The sequence below is a fragment of the Cygnus atratus genome, chromosome 4 (assembly GCF_013377495.2).
Source record: "Cygnus atratus isolate AKBS03 ecotype Queensland, Australia chromosome 4, CAtr_DNAZoo_HiC_assembly, whole genome shotgun sequence".
Taxonomy (NCBI): domain Eukaryota; kingdom Metazoa; phylum Chordata; class Aves; order Anseriformes; family Anatidae; genus Cygnus; species Cygnus atratus.
Genome location: NC_066365.1, coordinates 61,245,250 through 61,265,048, shown reverse-complemented (window position 1 = coordinate 61,265,048; position 19,799 = coordinate 61,245,250). Strand labels below are relative to the sequence as shown.

The window sequence follows — 19,799 nt, the reverse complement described above, 5'->3', positions numbered from 1 at the left end:
ATTTCCTCCTAACAGCTAATCTAAATCTCCCTTCTTTTAGTTTAAAACCATCCCCCCCCCTTGTCCTATCACTATCTGCCTGAGCAAAAAGTTGCTCTCCATCTTTTTTATAAGCCCCCCCTTTAACTATTAAAAAGCTGCAATGAGATCTCTCTGGGGCCTTCTCCTCTTCAGGCTGAGCATCCCCAGCTCTCTCAGCCTTTCTTCATAGGAGATCTGATCATCTTCATGGCCCTCTGGACCCGATCTAACAGATCCACATCCTTCTTGTGGTGGGGGTCCCTGAGCTAGATGCAGTACTCCAAGGGGGACCTCAAAGGTCTCCCTGTACTTGCATGCATTGCTTTTGCATGAACTGATTTTTCAATTCTAAGTGAAGTTCTATGAGCAAGACAAAATCTGTGGTCATAATTTCCTAAACATACCTTATAGTCTCCATATTTTTTGTAACATTCATTCATTACTTGTGCTTTCGATTACAATCTTTAAATGTCAAAAAATCCTTCATTTTTTCCCCCATTTTATTTCCCCATTTCTAAGCTGATAAACAATGCTAATATTTAAGTGTGACATAACGGACGGAAACCTATTGCATTCCTGTGAGAGACTTTTATTATGTCTAGAAAGAGAAATGTGATACCACTTTCAGAAAACACCACAAGATAACGAAGTAGGAATTGGATTCTTGCCTGTTGCTTCTTCAGTGTCCTCACACTCTTCAGCTCCATTTGGAGCTCTTCTATTTGTTTTTTTGAGATTAGTGCACGATGTCTGCTGCTCGGAAAGTTCCATCCTTAGAGATCCTAGTAACAACCAGACTGACAATCATTAGGGCAGTCAGAGGCCAGGTGGATCGGAGGTAGATATAGACAATGTAGATGAAAACATTAATACATTACATTTGCTTTGTCTCACAGCTCCTTTGCCATTAAATATTATAAACAGGAATAGAAAAAAAAAAGGAACATGCATTCTCTCTGGTAAAAGCTAAACCTATTATAGTCAACGCCATTGAGCAACGGTAAGAACATACAGAGCTACAACAGCAGTAACACAACATCATAATCAGAGAGGTAAAGTCTGTGTCAGCTGTTTTGCAAACTGAATCACGATAATTGCTTCTTCTAACCTTGGACTTTAATAGAGCAGCCCTGAGCTTCTCTGTTAAGTCTACTGATGTTTTATAAAAGGCCATAACACACGCTGAGATTTCAGTTTGTGCTAACACACACTGCAACACTTAAATGAGGGAATCTGTCATATATTGCTACTGTTGTGTAGATTGGGTACAAGTTTCAAAATGGATCAAGTACAAGGAGAAAGAAGTTTGTCTCTCTCATTCCTACAATTTTTCTTAAAGAAGCAGAACAGAATTTCTCTATTGAACATACTAACTTTAGAGAGCAACAAATCTTTCGAGTAAATTTGCATACTGAATAAAAAGCAAGAACAGAATGCAGCTTATATTTAAAATACTTTTGAATTATTCTTTCTTTTTTTATTTATAAAAGCCTCTTATAAATGAGCTTTAATAATCAGAGTTCAAGCCTGGAGTGTTCTGGTAAGATCTGAACTATTTAGGGAACTTTCTAAACTGACCAAACAATATGTATGGAGCTACAGATCTCCACTGCTGAACTCTACCGACTTGAACCATATATAATAATTCCTCATATAGAAAAAAAAGGAAACCTATGTACTAACTACAATATTCCAGTTTAATACACTACCAGATGCATAGCTGTATGTTGCATACCAGCTGCTGACAGCTAAGAGCAAGGTTAACAAACAATGCTGAGTGTGTATTGCTCAAATTGTAGGGTATGGGAAAGGAGATTCACAAAGACCTGAGTTCCCAGAAGGTGACAAAGAGGATGAATGGGATGAAGGTCAGGGCTTCTCAGCATATCATCAAGCAGTAGGAGCTGCATATGACATGAGACATTATACCTAGCAATAGAGTTTGCTGCTTCTGTATCTGCTCGAGTTCATCATGTAATTCTTTCTTTGCTTTCTCTTCCAAGGTTTGCATTTCCAGCCTATGAGACTGATGTTGGATTTTGAAAGTCTCATTAAATTCCTTTTTCAAACGCTCTTCTGCCTCCTGTAAGCAAAGCACACCCCCAGAAAATAAAATACTTGGAACCTGTTTATCACCTTGTTGTTTTACTTGTAACGCCTGGATGAATCTGGTCTTTCGTTGCAAAATGTTTACTATTTTCATCATCACTTTACATGACACTTCACCAACACAAGAATAAAAATGACCTGAAGTTAAAAAATAAAACTTAACTTGGACAAGACAAATTATTAGGGTATCTTCCACTAGATTTGCTTTACATCATGAAATAATAGCAATGACACAGACATTTGACATTAGAAAGGTATTTTATTATCCAACATACAAACCCCCCAGATTTGACCTGTATGACTATATTTATCACACTGTATCAAAAAAGACTTCTATCTTTTCTATAATTTTTCTTGGACAGAACTTCCACGGTCATGAGAAGTGCTCCTGATACACTGCCGAAATACTATAAATGATGGTGCACTTGCTATGTAGTGGCTCTGAAAACAACTCCCTACAGCCAGTTTCATTTCTACCAGCCTTCAGTTTGGTTTGTTAAAGCTGGGATTTTATTCTGAATATGTAGAAAAGATATTAAATTCTTCATCATTTTTTTTCCAAATATGTTTTAAAAGGAGGTTTTCCCTAATGTTTGCAATATCAACAAGGACATTAGAACTCCATGCCATAATCACATGTAGGTTTTTTTAAGCTTTTTTTTTTTTCCTTGAACAGCTACTTTGTTGAGTACCTCAATATATTGCATTAACATTTAGTCACTGAAATAAATCCACTTGAACCTTTAAAAGCTTTGGTTATCTACTTACAGAATTGATTTCTTGAAGGTATCTAAGCCAATACACATCATTATACATGCATATTATAATTCTCTTAAAGTATTTATGTATAAATGAATAATGGATGAAAAAGAATAAAATAAAGTCCTTTTAATAGCATGCTTAGGAATTCCCTTGTATTTTTGAAACCAGAGCAGAGCTAGAAGAGCTTGTATTCATCTCAGTCTAACTGTATAGGGTAGGATACATTATTTTACGAAATACTTCATTCCACTGTGATCTCAGTTCAAATGTCAAAATTAAAAAACTTGAAGATGTTGAGGTTTCAGTAATAACAAAACAATTAATTATGTGCAACAATAGCTACACATTATTAAGATGAAAGGTAATAACTAAGTTGATAATCAGTTTATCTTTAGTTTAGCCCACACAATTTATTTTTTTTTAGCTAGTATCTCATAAACTGACCTTGAGTTCCTGTTTTTTGCTTTTCTCCAACATTTTTAAGACTTTTTGATGTGATGCCTCCAGTTGCAGTTTAACATTCTGGTTTTCTTTAATGGTGCTTTGAAGATCCTGCAAAAGCTTCTCTTTTTCTTTGTTGGACTGTAGATTATGCTTCTTCAGTGACTCCTTGAAATTATTTGCTTGTTGGTCTAATATTTGCTTCAGCTGAGCCACCTGCCAGAAAAGTAAGTCATAAGGATAGGATTAATGGCTACACTCACAATGGAGAGGAACTATGTAAATTTCAGTATATTTTATGAACTTGTGTTGCTCTGTGAAAAATAGCAAGATGCTTGCTTCATGCAATGAGCCCTTTGTTTCAGTGAAGAATGGAGTTACGTGATTTTTTCTGGATAGCTAATATAGTAACTCGGAATGGTTTTAGCCAACTGAAAAATATTAATAGATTAATTTTAAAAGTTGATTTTTTTCATGGTGCCATTCTTAAATAGGAAGCTTTTAACTCTTGATCTGAAACATTTCATTTAGAAATTTTATTTGATTCCTGGTTTTGAAATGACAAAAACACCTCAAATGAAACATTCATTATTAAAACTTATCATTTAAGGATGCTCTTTAATTTTTCTCAGCCCTCTCACTGCTTTCTGATTTGATTAATGAACAAAAAGCAAATGAGTAATGAGTAATTCAAAAGACCAACTAGAATAGCTCCTTCTGAAGAACATCTTGAAGCATCAGTGGTGAGAAAAATAGAGCAGTTTTTACAGTTCTTTGGGGATGCAGATACCCCTTCAGAGAGAATCTGATGAAACGACATGCCTTTTGCACATACTGTCTGTTGGCCAACAAGTACTTTTCTTAAATTATTTCTTTTCGAATCATCTCCATTTCATATATACAGTCCGTAGTTCAACTTGCACAGTAACTATGGCACAAACCTGGAGGCAGGATTAAGACTGTGCTTATTGTCAGCCTTGAGATGGAACACTGCAGTCCATTTATAAAGCAGTAGACTAAAAATAATGGAAACATAATTTCTGCATATCACTCTTCAGACTGGTATTTTCTTTTCTTTTCTTAGCTTAATTACTAAATACAGTATACATGTCTATAACAGCTGTCACAAAAGTAAACCTCTATTTATAAGAATAACTTGGTGGGGTTTTTTTGGTTTTTTTTGTTTTGGTGGGGAGGCAGGAATGTGTCTTTTCTCTTTTCTATTCGGTAGATTTTCTAAACTTTCAACAAAAAAAATTATTTACCATTCTCCTTAAATTTGCCTTTGCGAACACCATAGCTGCGAAGTTTTGAAAAACTTCATTCTGCGCAACAGGAGACTGCATACCTAGTAAGGTCAATTAGCATTTTTGCTGCTGTGTCTGAGCTTCCACGTGTGCTTTGCCATGCCACCTCCAAAACCTTTACATCTCTTGCTTTTTGGAAGCATGTGAGAGTATATATCTGTTTTCACCTTTTATATACTTGTACTTTCCAACCTTATAGAAGCAGAATTCAAACTGTGAAAGAGGTAAGGCTGCTTCCTTAGAATTTCATAGGATTTAAATGATAAATCATATGATGTTCATATAATTTAAATGATTCAAATGATGTTACACACATCTGCAAGTTTGATATCATAAAGAATATATAACCTGTGACTCCTTTGTATTCTCGCCTTATACACTAATATATGTTCTTTTGCTCTTCTTCAGTGTTGCCTTCATTTTTTCCCCCAAAATACTGCTGTTTGTTAGTCAAGGTGGCACTTTAACTAGCTAAGTAGTTGTTTGTAACTTCAACTGTGCACTCATGGTCCTTTCTGATGCAGCACCACAGAAGCTGGATGAAGATTTTCTAAGCGGGCTAAGGCATCTACATCCTTCAATTTCATTCTTGTAGCACATTCCAGTATATTTTGTGTTACGTAAGAGAAAAGGAGACATGCTGTGCAAACCTGACTTCTCATTAACTTCTTGGCCACAGGCTGCATTGCACTGTCCAAAGGGAGATACTAATGAGCTATGCCGTATATCCCCAAATCCTAGGAATATTTTCTCATGATAGCTAAATGTATTCCCTCTACTTCATGGCTTAGCTCTTTCTCACAGCAGTTGAGCACGTTGACTTCTCTCCTCCAAAGGATGTTATCTTCTTTCCCTCTCTCCTGAGGCCCTTCTCCATTCCCAGATGGATTGCAGCCCTCATTCAAGTACACTCTTAAGCCTGTAGTATTCTCATTCGCAGAACAAAACAATCCTCTGAAGGCTCAAAATGCTGCAAAATGCTTGGTATCGATTCCCAGGATTTCAGTGCCTTTTGGAGAAAGGGCATCCTGTATCCCCACTTTATGACCACAACCTTTAATCTCCCCCTGTACTTGGCTCTGGTGAGGCTGCACCTTGAATACTGTGTTCAGTTTTGGGCCCCTCACTACAAGGACACCGAGGTGCTGGAGTGTGTCCAAGAAGGGTGACAAAGCTGGTGAAGGGTCTAGAGAACAAGACTTTTAAGGAGCAGCTGAGGCAGCTGGGGTTGTTTAGCCTAGAGAAAAGGAGGCTCAGGGGAGACCTTATTTCTCTCTACAGCTACCTCAAAGAGGAGGTTGTAGGGAAGCTGGGGGTCTGCCTCTTCTCCAAGCAACAAGCAATAGGACAAGAGGAAATGACCTTAAGTTGTGGCAGGAGAGGTTTAGGTTGGATATTAGGAAAAAGTTCTTCACTGAAAGGGTTATGAAGTATTGGAACAGGCTGTCTAGGGATGTGGTTGAGTCACCATCTCTGGAGGTCTTCACAAGATGTGTAGATGTGGTGCTTAGGGACATGGTTTAATGGTAGACTTGGCAGTGCTTGTTTTATTTTCTCTACAGAGCAACTAAGAGCCTGAAAACATTGTAAAAAAAGATGCTTCATTTGGTCTGTTGGTTGTTTACCATTTTGAGTAAAATATTTGGATCTGGTATTCACAGAATATTCACAGAATATCAGGCGAAGAGGATTTATTTCTGTATAAGGAAGATTCATGTGAAACACAAATGTTCACGGACTTCAGGTGATGTGGAGACAACTCAAAACCTGACTTGAACACACGCATCTATCATCAGAACTACGTAACTTCCTTACTGAGTCTGGTTTCTTTACCTCTTTTCTTTACAGCTACAAGAGAGGAAGTTACTGTTCCATTTTTGAGTATGTTTATGGCTGCACAGCTGCTGTTCCTATACACAAGTCAATATATTGTGTTCCTTCCATTTAAATAAAATTTGTCCTTTAGTTCAAATCCACAAATCATTTTTTTTCTCCAGGTAATTGGTGGTGGCTGTTACTGATCATCACTGATCTTGTACTTCAGTTTCCCTCCGTACTCTCTCCATCAGTTTGCTCACAAAGAACCATACCAATATTATAATTAATGTGGATTTCCTTTACTAGATGGGGTAGTGTGCTATATTTGAACTTCAAAGTTCCTTAGCTTTATTACTGATGTTTCACATGTTCTGAGATTTACAACACTATCTGTAATTTACACATGACAGAAGTCTGCAAGCAGAGATGAACCTCGTTATAAAACTCTCTAATGGAGCTGCAGACTTGGGCAGCTGACTTTCTTCTACTTGGTGGTAAAACCAAGCAATCAATAAAACTTCCAGCTGAATCAATTCAAAGGAAACATTTTTGAATGTATATGTCAGAATAAAAACTTAAAATGTGTTTCCTTCAGACCAAATTCACTGTTTTAAGAAATTAAAAATAAATTATTTCCTCACTTGCAAGGAGAGAAATGGCTTTATTCACAGCACGCAAGGGAAGAAGAGATGGCAGAGATGGTTCTGCTGTGTGTGTTTAAGAGAGAAAGCAAGGATTGAGGCACAGAAAAAACAAGAGCAAGGGAGTATGTGCGTGTGCATTTGAAGGTAACTGGGACACTTACCCAAGCGATGAAGGCCTGGGTTGACCAATGACAAGTTAATACATAAGTGAAGAAGTAGCAACAAGAGACAGTAGTATCTTATAACCCAGTGACAAGGAAACTCTTTAAATGGTGAGAAAGCTGGCAGAAGCAAAAAAAAAAAAAAAAAAAATGAAGCCCGGGTCTCTCACACTTCATGGGAACACTAGCTTGGTAGGTAAGAAAACAACAATAACACCCCGTGTTATGTGAATCAAGACTTTTATCTTGTTCTTTTTTAAGTGCCAGAAAATGAAAGGTTAGTTTTACCATCTCTCAAACAGTTTCAAACCAACTTGGTACATGTCACTGAAGCTATGCAACCAAATTGATTTGAATTAGCCAATTTGAAAAAGCATCTAGCACCAGATACCCCAAACTGTGAATTTAATCCAGCTAATCTTCCAGTCATTTCTTGGCTTTTTCCTTTGTGTCATCCAAATAAACACAACTAGCTGTCTGAACAAACAAGTGAAGAATATACTGGGCAAGTATAAGGCAGTGCATGCCATTACAGTTGGCTTGCCTTCTGACTTCTGCTTTGATTATTTTAATTCACTGTGCTTCCAAGCACTATGAATATTTGAAGCCTAGCTAATGTCTGCTCTCCCCTTCTTTTATTTGTTGTATGTAAGTGTAAAATCTCAAAGGCAGGATCTAAAGTTGGAATCAGAGAGAATATTTTGACTTCCTGTATCTTTTAAGTAGAAAGATCTGAGTTTCTCAATGCATTGCTAGGGGATGAATTTATATAAAAGACTTAAAACTGCCTTTTGATGTATTATAGAAGAGTCACCGCATTTGAGAGTTTGTTCAGACAGTGAAAATGAGGTGCCCAAACACTACAGGGTTTTACTCATACTATGATGTTATTACATCAAAACACTAACACAGCATAAAAAGTAACAATAAAATAATGAAATGTTATTTTATTGTAGTCTTTAGGCTTAAACTTATGGCAATTCCTGACTGGAGGGACAGGTGCAAACACAATAGTCACACCTCTACTGCTGCTATCATTATTTGGTGGTGCCTCCAAAATCATGATCAAGGTTCTGGGCATTACTGTGTTAGCACTGTTCACAGACATATCACAAAGGGATTCCTGCCCTTCCATTTTATGTACCTTGTAATTCCAGAATAGTCTCTTGCACACATGCTGAAGAGATCCTGGAGTGCCTAAGCAAGAGACTGAAGGACTCTAATGAATTAGCAGTCAACCTACACAGCTGTCTTTCCTTCCATGGCACCAAACAGATGCAAATCTAGCTTATGTATTCAGAAATATCTCAATAATAAGGAAATACTGTCATTTTGAAGTGCATCCCCAGAGAGAACAAATTATCATGATTCTGTCTACTCTGCACAGTGTTCTGGCTATGTCAGCCCAACCAAAAATAAGCCTTATGCAGCCAAGAAAGCTATTTTTAGATGTTAAATCGTATCCAGGTTAGAACTGGATTAGTAACAGCACATTGCCTAACCTTTGAGGCGGAAGCTCTGGGCTGAGCCATTGCAAAGTTCCCAGCTGGGAATCATGCCCTCAGTGAAACATAATGTTGTATAGTAAATGGTGTTTTCTTGGCTGTGAATAGTCAAATATTTATAGAAGTGAAGTATTGTAAATTGAAATTACAGCACTTCCCTGGCAAAACTGCCAAGCAACTGGTTCAGAAAATAACCCAGGGCATACCAAGAACAATGCAAAGTTTCTCTTCAGAAGAACCATTTCCATCTTCACCCTTTTGCAAGCACTGTAAGATATACTGAAATGTTTCTTAGTGTTCTGTTGATACTTACCATGGTATTGTGAATATAATATATGACATGATATATGCTATTTTATATTATTTATTTCTGTATTTAGTGACAATAATTTTCCAGCAAACCTTGCATTTACCATGATCTCATGATAACAGATGAAACATAGATGTCTTTCCTATTTTTCTGGCCTGAATGTGTGACTTCAAGAAGAGTAATTTGCTGGCTCATTGCTTTAATTCTTGCATCTGCAAAACCCAAACAATAACTGCTTCACAACGTAAGCCTTTTGATTTCTTTGAGACCTTCCAATGGAATATACCATCTGCATATAAATATGCAATATTATCAGGTTGGACCGTATCCCTCTCTTCCCATCATACCTCAGAATGAGTATAACTTTCAGGCACTACACAGCAATGCCAGCAGTTTTCAGCTTTGGATAGCCTAAGATATTTTTATGGAAATATGTACATTAAGGGGAATTAGAAAAAGAATACAGATGACTGATTTCTAAGAACCCACATGTTGCATTAGGTGCAAGGAAGACACTCTGGATAGGCCAACACAAGTTGGATCGACCTGAAATGCTCTCAGTGAAGAAAACTGTAGAAAACAGTATTATACACAAATGTGTAATAAAACCTAAAACCAGGATTTAGCTAGAAAATTTAAGAACATTAAGAACTACAATTAAATTCTGTATTTCTAACACTGAGAAATGGACGGAATGTCAGAACGCAACTGTTTGATACCAGAAAGTATAAATCTGTTTTACAAGAGAAATAAAAGGGAAAAGACCATACTGCATTCAGAACTAGCACAGCTACTACAGCTTGAATGGGAGAAAAAGCAGGTGTTATATAGCAAATGACCACAACTCATGCCCCGATTGCTGAAATATACCACACCAAGCAGTACTAATAGCAAGGGAAAGTGAAAACAGGAGGAGATATGACATCTTACTTAGGCCCCCAGTGAGCCTATCTGTCCTTTCTCTGTCTTTGAACACTGAAAGAGAGCTTATTATGACCACTCAGAGTCCACAAATGCCAGCTGAGAAAGATCTAGGGTTTCATCTTTTGCAGAGCTGTTCCCATGCAAGCACCTACTGAGCTTGCAAGAAGTGAAACTGGTTAGAAGCACGGAAGATACAAAGTGATGGGAATTATAGACAGTCAGTTAGAAGAACTGTGGCTATCTCTAATTCACTAGTACAACAGTGTCAGCTACCTAATTCCTGTTGCTGTCCATTACTTTTTCTTGAATTAGACTGAAGAAATTTTGTATTTGGGGAATGTTCTGATTTCATTTTGTAAAAATATGGCTCCTCAAAACCTTGATTGTCAGGGAAAAAAAAAAAAGAAAAAAAAAGATGACAAGTCCTTATGATGAAACATATGCATCCACTTATAATCTTCCAGAATGGACAATCACAAATCATTTTATTGCTGAAAAAGCCAACAAATGTAATGATATATTTGGGATAGAAAAATAAATGCAGCACTGAGCATCAACAGAACTTTTCACTAGGGTAATGACTTCAGTTCTCTTAAAGCATTTACTTTACAGCTTATCTACAAGATAAAAGCATCGAAACGTTCACAAGCAAAACCTTCACATGAGAACACTGAAGAAAAAGAAATATCCTGAGCGTAAGATTTTAAAGCAGGTAATATTTGCCTAAGAGAACTGAACAACGCTCCAGGGGAACACCTGAGGCAGAAAACATATATTCACAGTTGTGAGGAATTTAAAAGGTGCACTCTTTACCTCGTTAAGTAATTGCCTTGCAGCAGTTCTGCTTTGTTTTGACAGAAATTTATTTATCTAACCTGAAGGCATGGATTTTCAAATCATGACACTTTATTAACATTTTGCAAGATGTACTAATCTGGAAAACGTGCATCACTCGGCCTTCAACTACCTATACATACAGCTGTTAATGGATAATCTAATACTAAACCATCTCAGGTATTTATTTCCAGATTAATCCATGTTAGCAGATTTGCATTGTGACTTAGATGTAACTGGAGCAAGGAACGCTATATAAGCCGTGTCATCCTCAAAGCTGCTTTGGGGTCACAATAGTTTCCCTATTTCATTTTTGATCTTGAGGACATGGAGACATAGCTAATGACTCATATATAAAATACTGTGCGTTCCAAACTGCATCAGTTACTTTATCAAGCAGACAGAATAGAAACAGTGATCTATCTATTCAACCGGTTTTCCATTCAATTCTCTTGCTCAAGGAGGCAAACAAGAAAGCCCTTTTACATGTCTATAAAAAAAAAAAAAAAAAGAAAAAATATCAGAAAGTGTGGAATATTCTAAGCCCATATAGCCCTGTATGGGGTTTAATTTGGGGGTTTCATTTTCAGATGAAAGGAAAAATGAAGTGCCTTCTTATTACTGAGTTACATATATGCCCAGCTTACCTCAAGTGAAGAGTTTTGAAGTTTCACAGTTAGGGCTTCTTTCTCTTTCTCTAGTTGCTTTATTACATGCTCAGAGTTTTTTTTAAATTCATCTAGCTGTGTCTGGAGCTCCTAAAGTTAAAAAAAAAAGGGGGGGGGGGGGAGGAAAGAAAAGAAGAGAGTATGCAATAGCTGGGACAAAATAGGCAGCATGAAAATAAATTACTTAAGATTTCCTTAATACCTCTCTGTGACTCTCTAAGAAGAGATAGTTACAAGCAATAATATTTACTGCCTATAAATAATAAATACCTACTATTATGCTTTTTCACTAAAATGTGAAATTATCTGACTCATATGAAGAATTTTAGCCTGGCATCATTCTAAGTATACCGTGTACAAACTCATTCACATAAAACAATACTGTATGTAAAAGGCAGAGTCCTTTTCATAAGGCTTGCACTTGATAAGGCAACCGTGTCCATTGAAACAACACACCTCCACATATTGATCATATATGAATACCTTCATGATCAGATAAAATAATTTACTCCCACAGATTCCTTTATGAGAAGCAGGACTGCATAAATACATGAACTCCAGCAGTTTCAGGAGACAGACATGAATTCTTCTGAGGAGCACTTAACACAGTTCGTAGTCCCCAAAATCTAGAGGTACTGTCAACATTAAGTGATAGGAGCTGCACATTTTTTACGACTTCACAACTCATTTGCAAGAGTTTTGATTATTCTCAAGTAGATGTTGAACTTGGAAAGGTATAGCAGTGTTAAAACCAGGAAAAACAACAGAAGCACCATCTTAGCAACAACAAGGATCATTTGACCCGTAGTCTGACTGTCCAACCCTACAAACTGCTGTAATCTTTTTTTTTTTTGTCTGTTAGATGCCTGACAAACACACAAATATAGTAGGAGACAGAAACTAAATTTCTCCTTAGTTTATGTGCAAATGTGGCAAACTAGTTGGCATGCACTGAAGTGTGAACATCAGTGAGCATTAAAGCACATGCTTAAGACTAAACACGTGTTTTCCTACCTCTGAATGGACTTCAGCTCACATTTAGGTTCCTACTGCACAGGAATATTACAGATTGCAAATGTGCTGCAGCCAAACGATTCCATGTCACTGGGCAAGAGAGCAGAATTTACCAGAGAGCACTTCTCAGGAAAGTGAAATTCTTTTAAGAATGTCTTACGGCAATTGCTGCTAGTACATACCAACAACAAAACAGTGGCTCGGCCACTTAAAACACATTGAGAGAAGGTATTGCTCAGGCAACTTGCCTGAAGTTGCTCTCTTGTCCATGAGAAGACAATCATTATTTCTGGTTAAAGTTAAATAAGGACATACATACACACTTATGTATTTGTTTGTAACCAGTGGTGAAGTAATTGATAACACCTGCATTCCAGATCCATTTATTAGCACTTCGTAGAATTAGCTTCTTTGCCTAAACAATGCAAAATGTTGATTAAATCAATGGATTTGAGTATTTCACAGCAGAGATCCATGGAAATTGAAGTCAGAAACTGGAATACACCTACAATACATTTTTGTTCAGGAGGGAACTTACATTAATCACTCCAGCTGTCACACACAAAGCACCCAACATGTTGCTAAGAAGGCAGTTTGTCACATCAAGGATAAATTCACCTTCCTGCCTCTGGAGCTTTTCACAGAAATACGTCAGCTCGACTTTCTTCTTTCCTTTTTTTTTTTTTTTCACTAAGACCATAGCAAGAAAATCCTTGCATTTTATGATAATTCAAAGTGCCTCCAGTGAGGATAATTCAAATGATGTCACTGTGACCAATAAGATTAAAGACAGATGAATTAGAGCATCTATAAATAGAATATGTCTACCTTCTGCAGTTTTTTTTAACTTGCATGAAGTTTTAGACTAACTTGATTTTCTTTATATGCCTCATTACAAGATCTTCCAACCCATTTAACAGCTATTCCTTCAGACAAATCTTTTCCTTTTGGAACTGATAGTTGTCTTTATAATGAAAGTTCTCAGTGTCTTTTACTCATACCCTCTTTTAGCTACAGCTTCCACAGTCTTTGCAATACACTAGCAATAGAATTTGACAAAACCGAGGTAGAAATCTGTGGTCTCACCTATCTATTTTGTAGGGAATATGCTATTACAGTGGACATACTCCACTGAAAAATACTGGCTTTATTTTAGCAAACAGTGTGGAACTTTAATGATTGAGGGTTGCATGCCTCATCTTCAGCTGTTTATCTTTTTTTTTTTTTTTTTGTAATTTTGGTTTGGTTTTGTGTGTGTGACTCACCTGAAAGTATGGAGGCTTCCTCGAGGATAACCTTAGTTATTTCAGAAAGTACAAAGGAAAATTTGTTTTTGTTATGTCTCCAATAGCAGGTCTAATTTTCCACAGTGGTAGTAAAACAGGAAAAAATATATAGAAAAATAAAATATATATACAAATATATAGAAAAAATTTGGGTCTGTACAATTGATTAAGGGGAGACATTGCATACAGAGGGAACTCTCGGGATACATACATTACTGATTGTAGTGAGTCCGTTCTTGGTATTATTTCTGCTTAGCTTTTCAGAAGAGAAGAACTGCTCTCTACTAAAAAATAATTTAAAACATCTGTATTTCAATTTGACTTAACAAAGAAAGTCTGACTTGAATCTTGTTCTCTTCGAGTTTTTGGTTATAGAAGAAGTTGAATGCTTTAATCTGATCTAGCTCAATTTTACTTTAAGGATATAAAGTAGTGTCTTAGCTGTCATTGAGCAACTGATGCACTTGAAGTTATGAACACAAGTCAGTGTTCCACTGGATGAGGGCAGAGCTCTAGGAATCTTACAGGACTGACTTCTATAGAATAATCTAAAGGCCCTTAATGGTGAAAGAAAAATTACATTGAATTCAGTACTTTTTGGCATGCTTTGGAATGTTTAAGAGCAAAGCACCTGTTTAAACTCTTGCACACCTTCAGAGCCTCTCACTTGGTTTTGTTTGGCAGAAGTCATTTGCTGCAGTTGCATTATTTGATGCTTCAGTTCGTCTACTTCATTAAAAGATTTGCTCTGGGAATTCAGTACAGCTTCTGTATCATCTGTGGTAGCAACATTTACATTTCAAAGAGCATAACTAACTTGTGGAATGTGAGTGACTACTAACAAGGGAAATAATTCAGAATGACATTAATGAGCATCTTACCTGCTTTTTGCAAGATTTCCTTCTCCTGCAACATATTTCTCTCTGACTACACTTAGATTTTCCTTCATGCTTTTCAACACACTTTTTTGATCCCAGAATTTCTTGCTGTGTTCCCTAAAGCTACACTTCCACATTCTAAAATATGCGTTGTGCTTCTATGTTTATTACATATGTTATTTTTTTGTTATCTGGAATAAATCATCATTTTCTGTCTTGGTGCCGTTCCATGGCATGAATCTTTGACCTAGAAAGAATGTTTAAAATAACCTTTTGTTCTTCCATACACTTAAAGCGACTCTGTTGCCAGAATATTTGTAATGTGGGGCCATTCCCTCAGATGCAGTAAGCATCACTGTAAGGTGAACACTCATCAAGAGTTACCATTTAAAAGATGCCTGAAATTATCCTAAATTTGGAACAGGACATATTTCCTTTAATTTTCTGACAACTTGTGCTGAAAGATATTTTTTTTTCCCAGTTGCTGAAGTATAATAGTTTGTAACACAATTCATAATACAGATGCCTAAAAAAAGAAAAATAATCTCCTACAGACTTTGCTGAGAATTGTCTGTCTCTAACTAAAGGGAAAAATTGGAGCTTAACTATTGTTGCATTTCTGGAGGTTCTAGCCTCAGTTTCCAAATATCTAACATAATACTGCAATACTTACTCAGAATAAATTTCCATTTGTTCCTATATGAATGCTATTTGAGTAGAACCTCATGGATTAAACCTACTTGTATTTGACACTGTCTGAAGGTGAAATCTTAAAGGTAAGCGTGTTTCTTTTACCTCTGTCATATGCCAAAATTACTCCAAAACTAGACTGAACAGATCAGACTTAACGACTTGTCATCCTTTATATTCTTTCTTCCACAGTAATGATAATAAACATGAGCTAACATGATGCCTTTCATCTAAACGTCTCAAACCACTTGACATACACTAAGGAGAAAACAGAAAAATCGCTTTGCTTAAACATCAGTCCTTTTATCTTTCATGCATTTTGACAGCTTTTTTTGGATAGTATTTACTGATGATCAGAGGCATTACTGATTAAAGAAATGCTTCTGTTTCCAAATCTGCCATTATCCATAGGATTCTGAAAAAAAATTAATATTTAACTGTGGCAACAGAAATAGCCAATTAAAAAATTAGAAGTTTCTCCTTTCTATTTAAACTAGAGAGAAATAGAAAATAACATTGTGTCTAACTGTTCTCCTTCCAGATTTAACCTAGTCCCAAACTCTCTTTAAAGATTCAAGGCAATATGCTAAGCTGATGTGTAAATCAGTCTCATTTATAGACTTAGAGGATCTGAAACGTACAAGAGTTGAGCAGCTGTCTATCAGAAGAGATTTCAGTTTCATCTAGCTGATACTGAATTCAGAAATTAAATTGTTAAAGACTCCACCTTTTTATACCCAGTTCTTGTCAGATTTTAAACTTTTTATTCCTAAAACACTGCCTTTTTGACACAATAACTTAGATCAGTAAAATCATGTGCATAAATTTTTGTGCATTCCTTCTCCATTTTTCCTGAATATTATTTAAAGAAACCACAAGAAATCAGGATCTTACTTGTCCCTCCTCCCTCTTATCACTTATAAATATAGAGCCAGGACACTTTCCTTACTGAAACAGATACTATGGATTTCCCCGACTCAATTGAAAAAATGGTATATCTGCATCTCTACCATTCATTATAACATCTCTGCTCTTCTGTGGAAAGTAGAGGTTGTTCTGCTATTGACCTACACACTGAGAGAATGGTCCTTAATGACATTGGGGAAGGTGAATTCAACACACCCTCCAGCCTTGCGAAACTCACACAGGCAGTGACTGTATTAAAGGCTGAACTCCCTCACAAAACATTCCCAAAGAGGCCCACAGCTGTGCACCATCACCAAAGTGATGCTGTCTGGCAAGACTTGAGGGCAGATGGTGAAAAGTGTCACAGATGTTTGGAGGAAATGCAGCTGACTGGGGTGATCCTGCTTTCTGCAGGATTCTGGGGTTCTCTGAGACTCTAAAGGAGATAAATCTTTCTCATTAGTAAACTATTTTTGTGATTCTGAAATGCTCCAAATCTAGACCTTCAAGATATTTTCTTATTAATATGTTAGGTTGCTGTCACAGTTTTGGGGTCAGGTCTAGCAGGTAAGTTTCTGTGATGGGAGAGACCAATACTATTAGAAGGAAGTGGAACTGTTGAGCACAAAGCCTGGCTGGGTGCTTTGGCTTCACTGCAGTTCATCAGTGTCTCTCCCACACCCTGACCTTAGGTACCAAATGCAGCCAATCTCTGCAACTGCATCTGGCACAAGGGGCAATGAAGCAGAAAGGGGCTGCAGAGCTGTGCTGCAGCTGTGCTGTATGAGAGATACACCAGCTTGGGTAGACAGGCAAGGTGTGAAGTGAGAAGTAACTGTGAAACTCACCACATGAAACTTCACAGGTGTAAATGACACATATTAAATGTCACTTGGAATGAGGCATTCTTTCAAGAGTCATACAATACAAAGCACTTCATTCCTAACCTGCCAGCTCACTGCATGGTCTCTTATCTGACCATGTTCATACCAATACATTGAGCTGCTGACAGCTACAATGCAAACGGAGAATGTACTGTGTAAGTATCATTGCTAGTGTTAGTGCCTGGTTGGTTCTCCACATTTCTGGGCAGGAAAGTTAACAGCTCTGTTCTGTCAACTCAGGGAGTATGAAGTCTAGCATTCAAAGACTTCTCCTAATGAGTTACTAATCATCTTAACTCTTTCTTCAAAATTCTCAGCACCAAAACACTCCCATTTCTCTTCCAAGCCTCTAGCACTGCTTTAGTGTTTACAAAGCTTTTGACTCAAAATGATGTTTGAAAGAACTCTCTTCACCCAAATTTTAAAAATATACAATTTTCTACCTGTATTCTCTCTTTCAGCTTCTGGGAATGCTTCTTCCTCTCATTTATCTTCTGGCTTTTCTCCTCTAAGTCTGCCTCCAGCTTCTTTACTTGCTGCAGCAAAAAACCTTCCTTAGCCTCCGAGCTCTTCCTTTGCTCCATTTCTCTTTGCTGACAATTCTTTGTTTCTGCCATGGATTGCTGCATAGACTTTTTCAAAGTCTCTTTTTCTCTCTCACAGGAAGCTTGCAGCTGGCTTGTTTTCTGGGTATATTCTTTAATTGCTCTCTGGCTCTCACTCTCCAGGTTTTCCATCTCATTTACTACAGCTTGAACTTCCAAATTGTATTTTTCATCTAAAATTTCTTTTCTATCTAAGTTTTGTCTCCTAGATGCTTTGCATTCATTCATCAGTCCTTGAGACTCACGATTTAAATGCAGAAGTTTGTTTTCAAAGTCTGCATTAGTATCTACTGTGTCTGTGGAAAGGACCATCTGTGCCTGTTGTACTTCTGTCCTCAGTTCCCTCTCTTCCACCTGCTGCTTGCACAATGTTAACTCTGCCAAGGCTTCTTCCTTTAGTCTCTTATGTTGTTCTACTGCAATTTCAAGGGCTTGAATATGTTTCCTCAGCAATTGTTCTTCTTCAGCTTTGCTTTTATACTGGAGAATTGTTTCCCTTGTCTCAGCAAGAATGTGTTGAATTTCTTCTTCATGAGCATCTCTCAGAGCCTGTATACTAGCCTCGTGTTCATCATTCTTAGTGTTCAGGGCATATATCACCTGTAGATGAAGGAAAAGAATATAAGAGATTAAAGTAGCTGGTAAACGGTAGTGTTATGAATTCAGTTGCTATATTTAGCAAGAGAACAATCACTACAGTTAAATATTTTGTCTTTTTTTTTTTGTTCCTCCACTAGCAACAGAAAGGATAATTATAAACTGCAAATCCTTGTAGAAAAAGAAGACAATACTGTGAGAAATATTTTTTTTCCAGATTTTTTTAGAGATTTCCTTTTTTTGATCTTAGCAAGTTGTCACCTCATACATCAGGTTTGACCTCTAATACAGGGACTGAAACAGAAATTCTGTAAGAATATTAAATTCTGTGTTCCTGAGTTGAACTAAAACACCACTGAAGATGCACTTCAGAACCCATATGACTGACATATTAACGTGATTAGCATTCCAAGGTAGCTATTACTCAGCTGCGAGCACCTTTAGGTTTGAATCGCAGAAGTGCTCAGGTAATGTCTTTTATCTTACCTCAGTAACAGCAATAAATCTCAAAAATCACGCTTCAGCAGGTGGCCCTGCTAGAGCAGAGAGGTTGGACAAGATGACCTCTGGAAGTCCCTTCCAACCTCACACATCCCATGATTCTGTGATTATGCCTATTGGTCTCTCAGTTGAGACTTTCCCTAAGGAAGGATTGACGATTACAGGGCCAGAATTCTAGTCTAATTAAAGAATTAGTTATGACTAATTTTATTTATGTGTTTAAGACTATACAACAATAAGTGACAAAAGACTGGAGTATGTGTTGTATAAACCCTGAAGACTTCTCCACAGTTACTGAATTTGCTTGGCTATGTCTAACCATTCTTTTTGGAGCCCTCTGTATATTCAATAACATATTGAATTTCAGTCATCCGTAAATGAAAGCAAACATACAAATACATTTTATGTGAAGTCAACTTCCTCCCTGGTGGTAATGAAATAAATATAGAAGCCTTAAAGAGTCACAAATGCAAAACATGGTCTGAATACATAAATATGTGTCAGAAGAGAGCAACAGCATCACATTCCAGAAGACAAACAGACACGAAGTCATTGTCTACATTTAGATATGTGTACTGATTGGCCTTAGATTACATGTTGTTAAATCTTTTCTGCTATTTTTGACCATTTTTTCTTTGAAATAGAAATAGTTGCAGGATGCTAAGCAGATTCCTCCTCCCCATAAGTGGTAACTAAAATAATTCTATGAACCTTTTTTTAACTCTTCCAGAGAGAGACACAAAAACTACAAGAAAAATGTTAATTTTGCCCATGGCTTTGGAATGATCTGTAGTAAGTTTGGGCAACTCTTCAATTAACTAGGTCAGGTATTAGCAATCATATTTTTATTTTGTTTCATCAGCAAAACAGAGATGAGCATTAAAACATCTGACCTTTGTGACTCAGACTTCTCCCTTAGCAATGAATTTATCTC

The 19,799-nt window shown here is 36.9% G+C and overlaps 1 protein-coding gene across 1 annotated transcript in view; it reads right to left on the bottom strand.

Annotated features, from left to right (window-relative positions):
* FAM184B (family with sequence similarity 184 member B) overlaps positions 1-19,799 on the bottom strand; it is a 41,961-nt gene that overhangs the window by 8,342 nt on the left and 13,820 nt on the right. Inside the window, 6 exon segments of the mRNA XM_050710261.1 lie at positions 690-752; positions 754-803; positions 1,951-2,104; positions 3,337-3,549; positions 11,484-11,594; positions 17,606-18,367. Of these exon segments, the coding sequence (XP_050566218.1) occupies positions 690-752; positions 754-803; positions 1,951-2,104; positions 3,337-3,549; positions 11,484-11,594; positions 17,606-18,367 (1,353 nt within the window).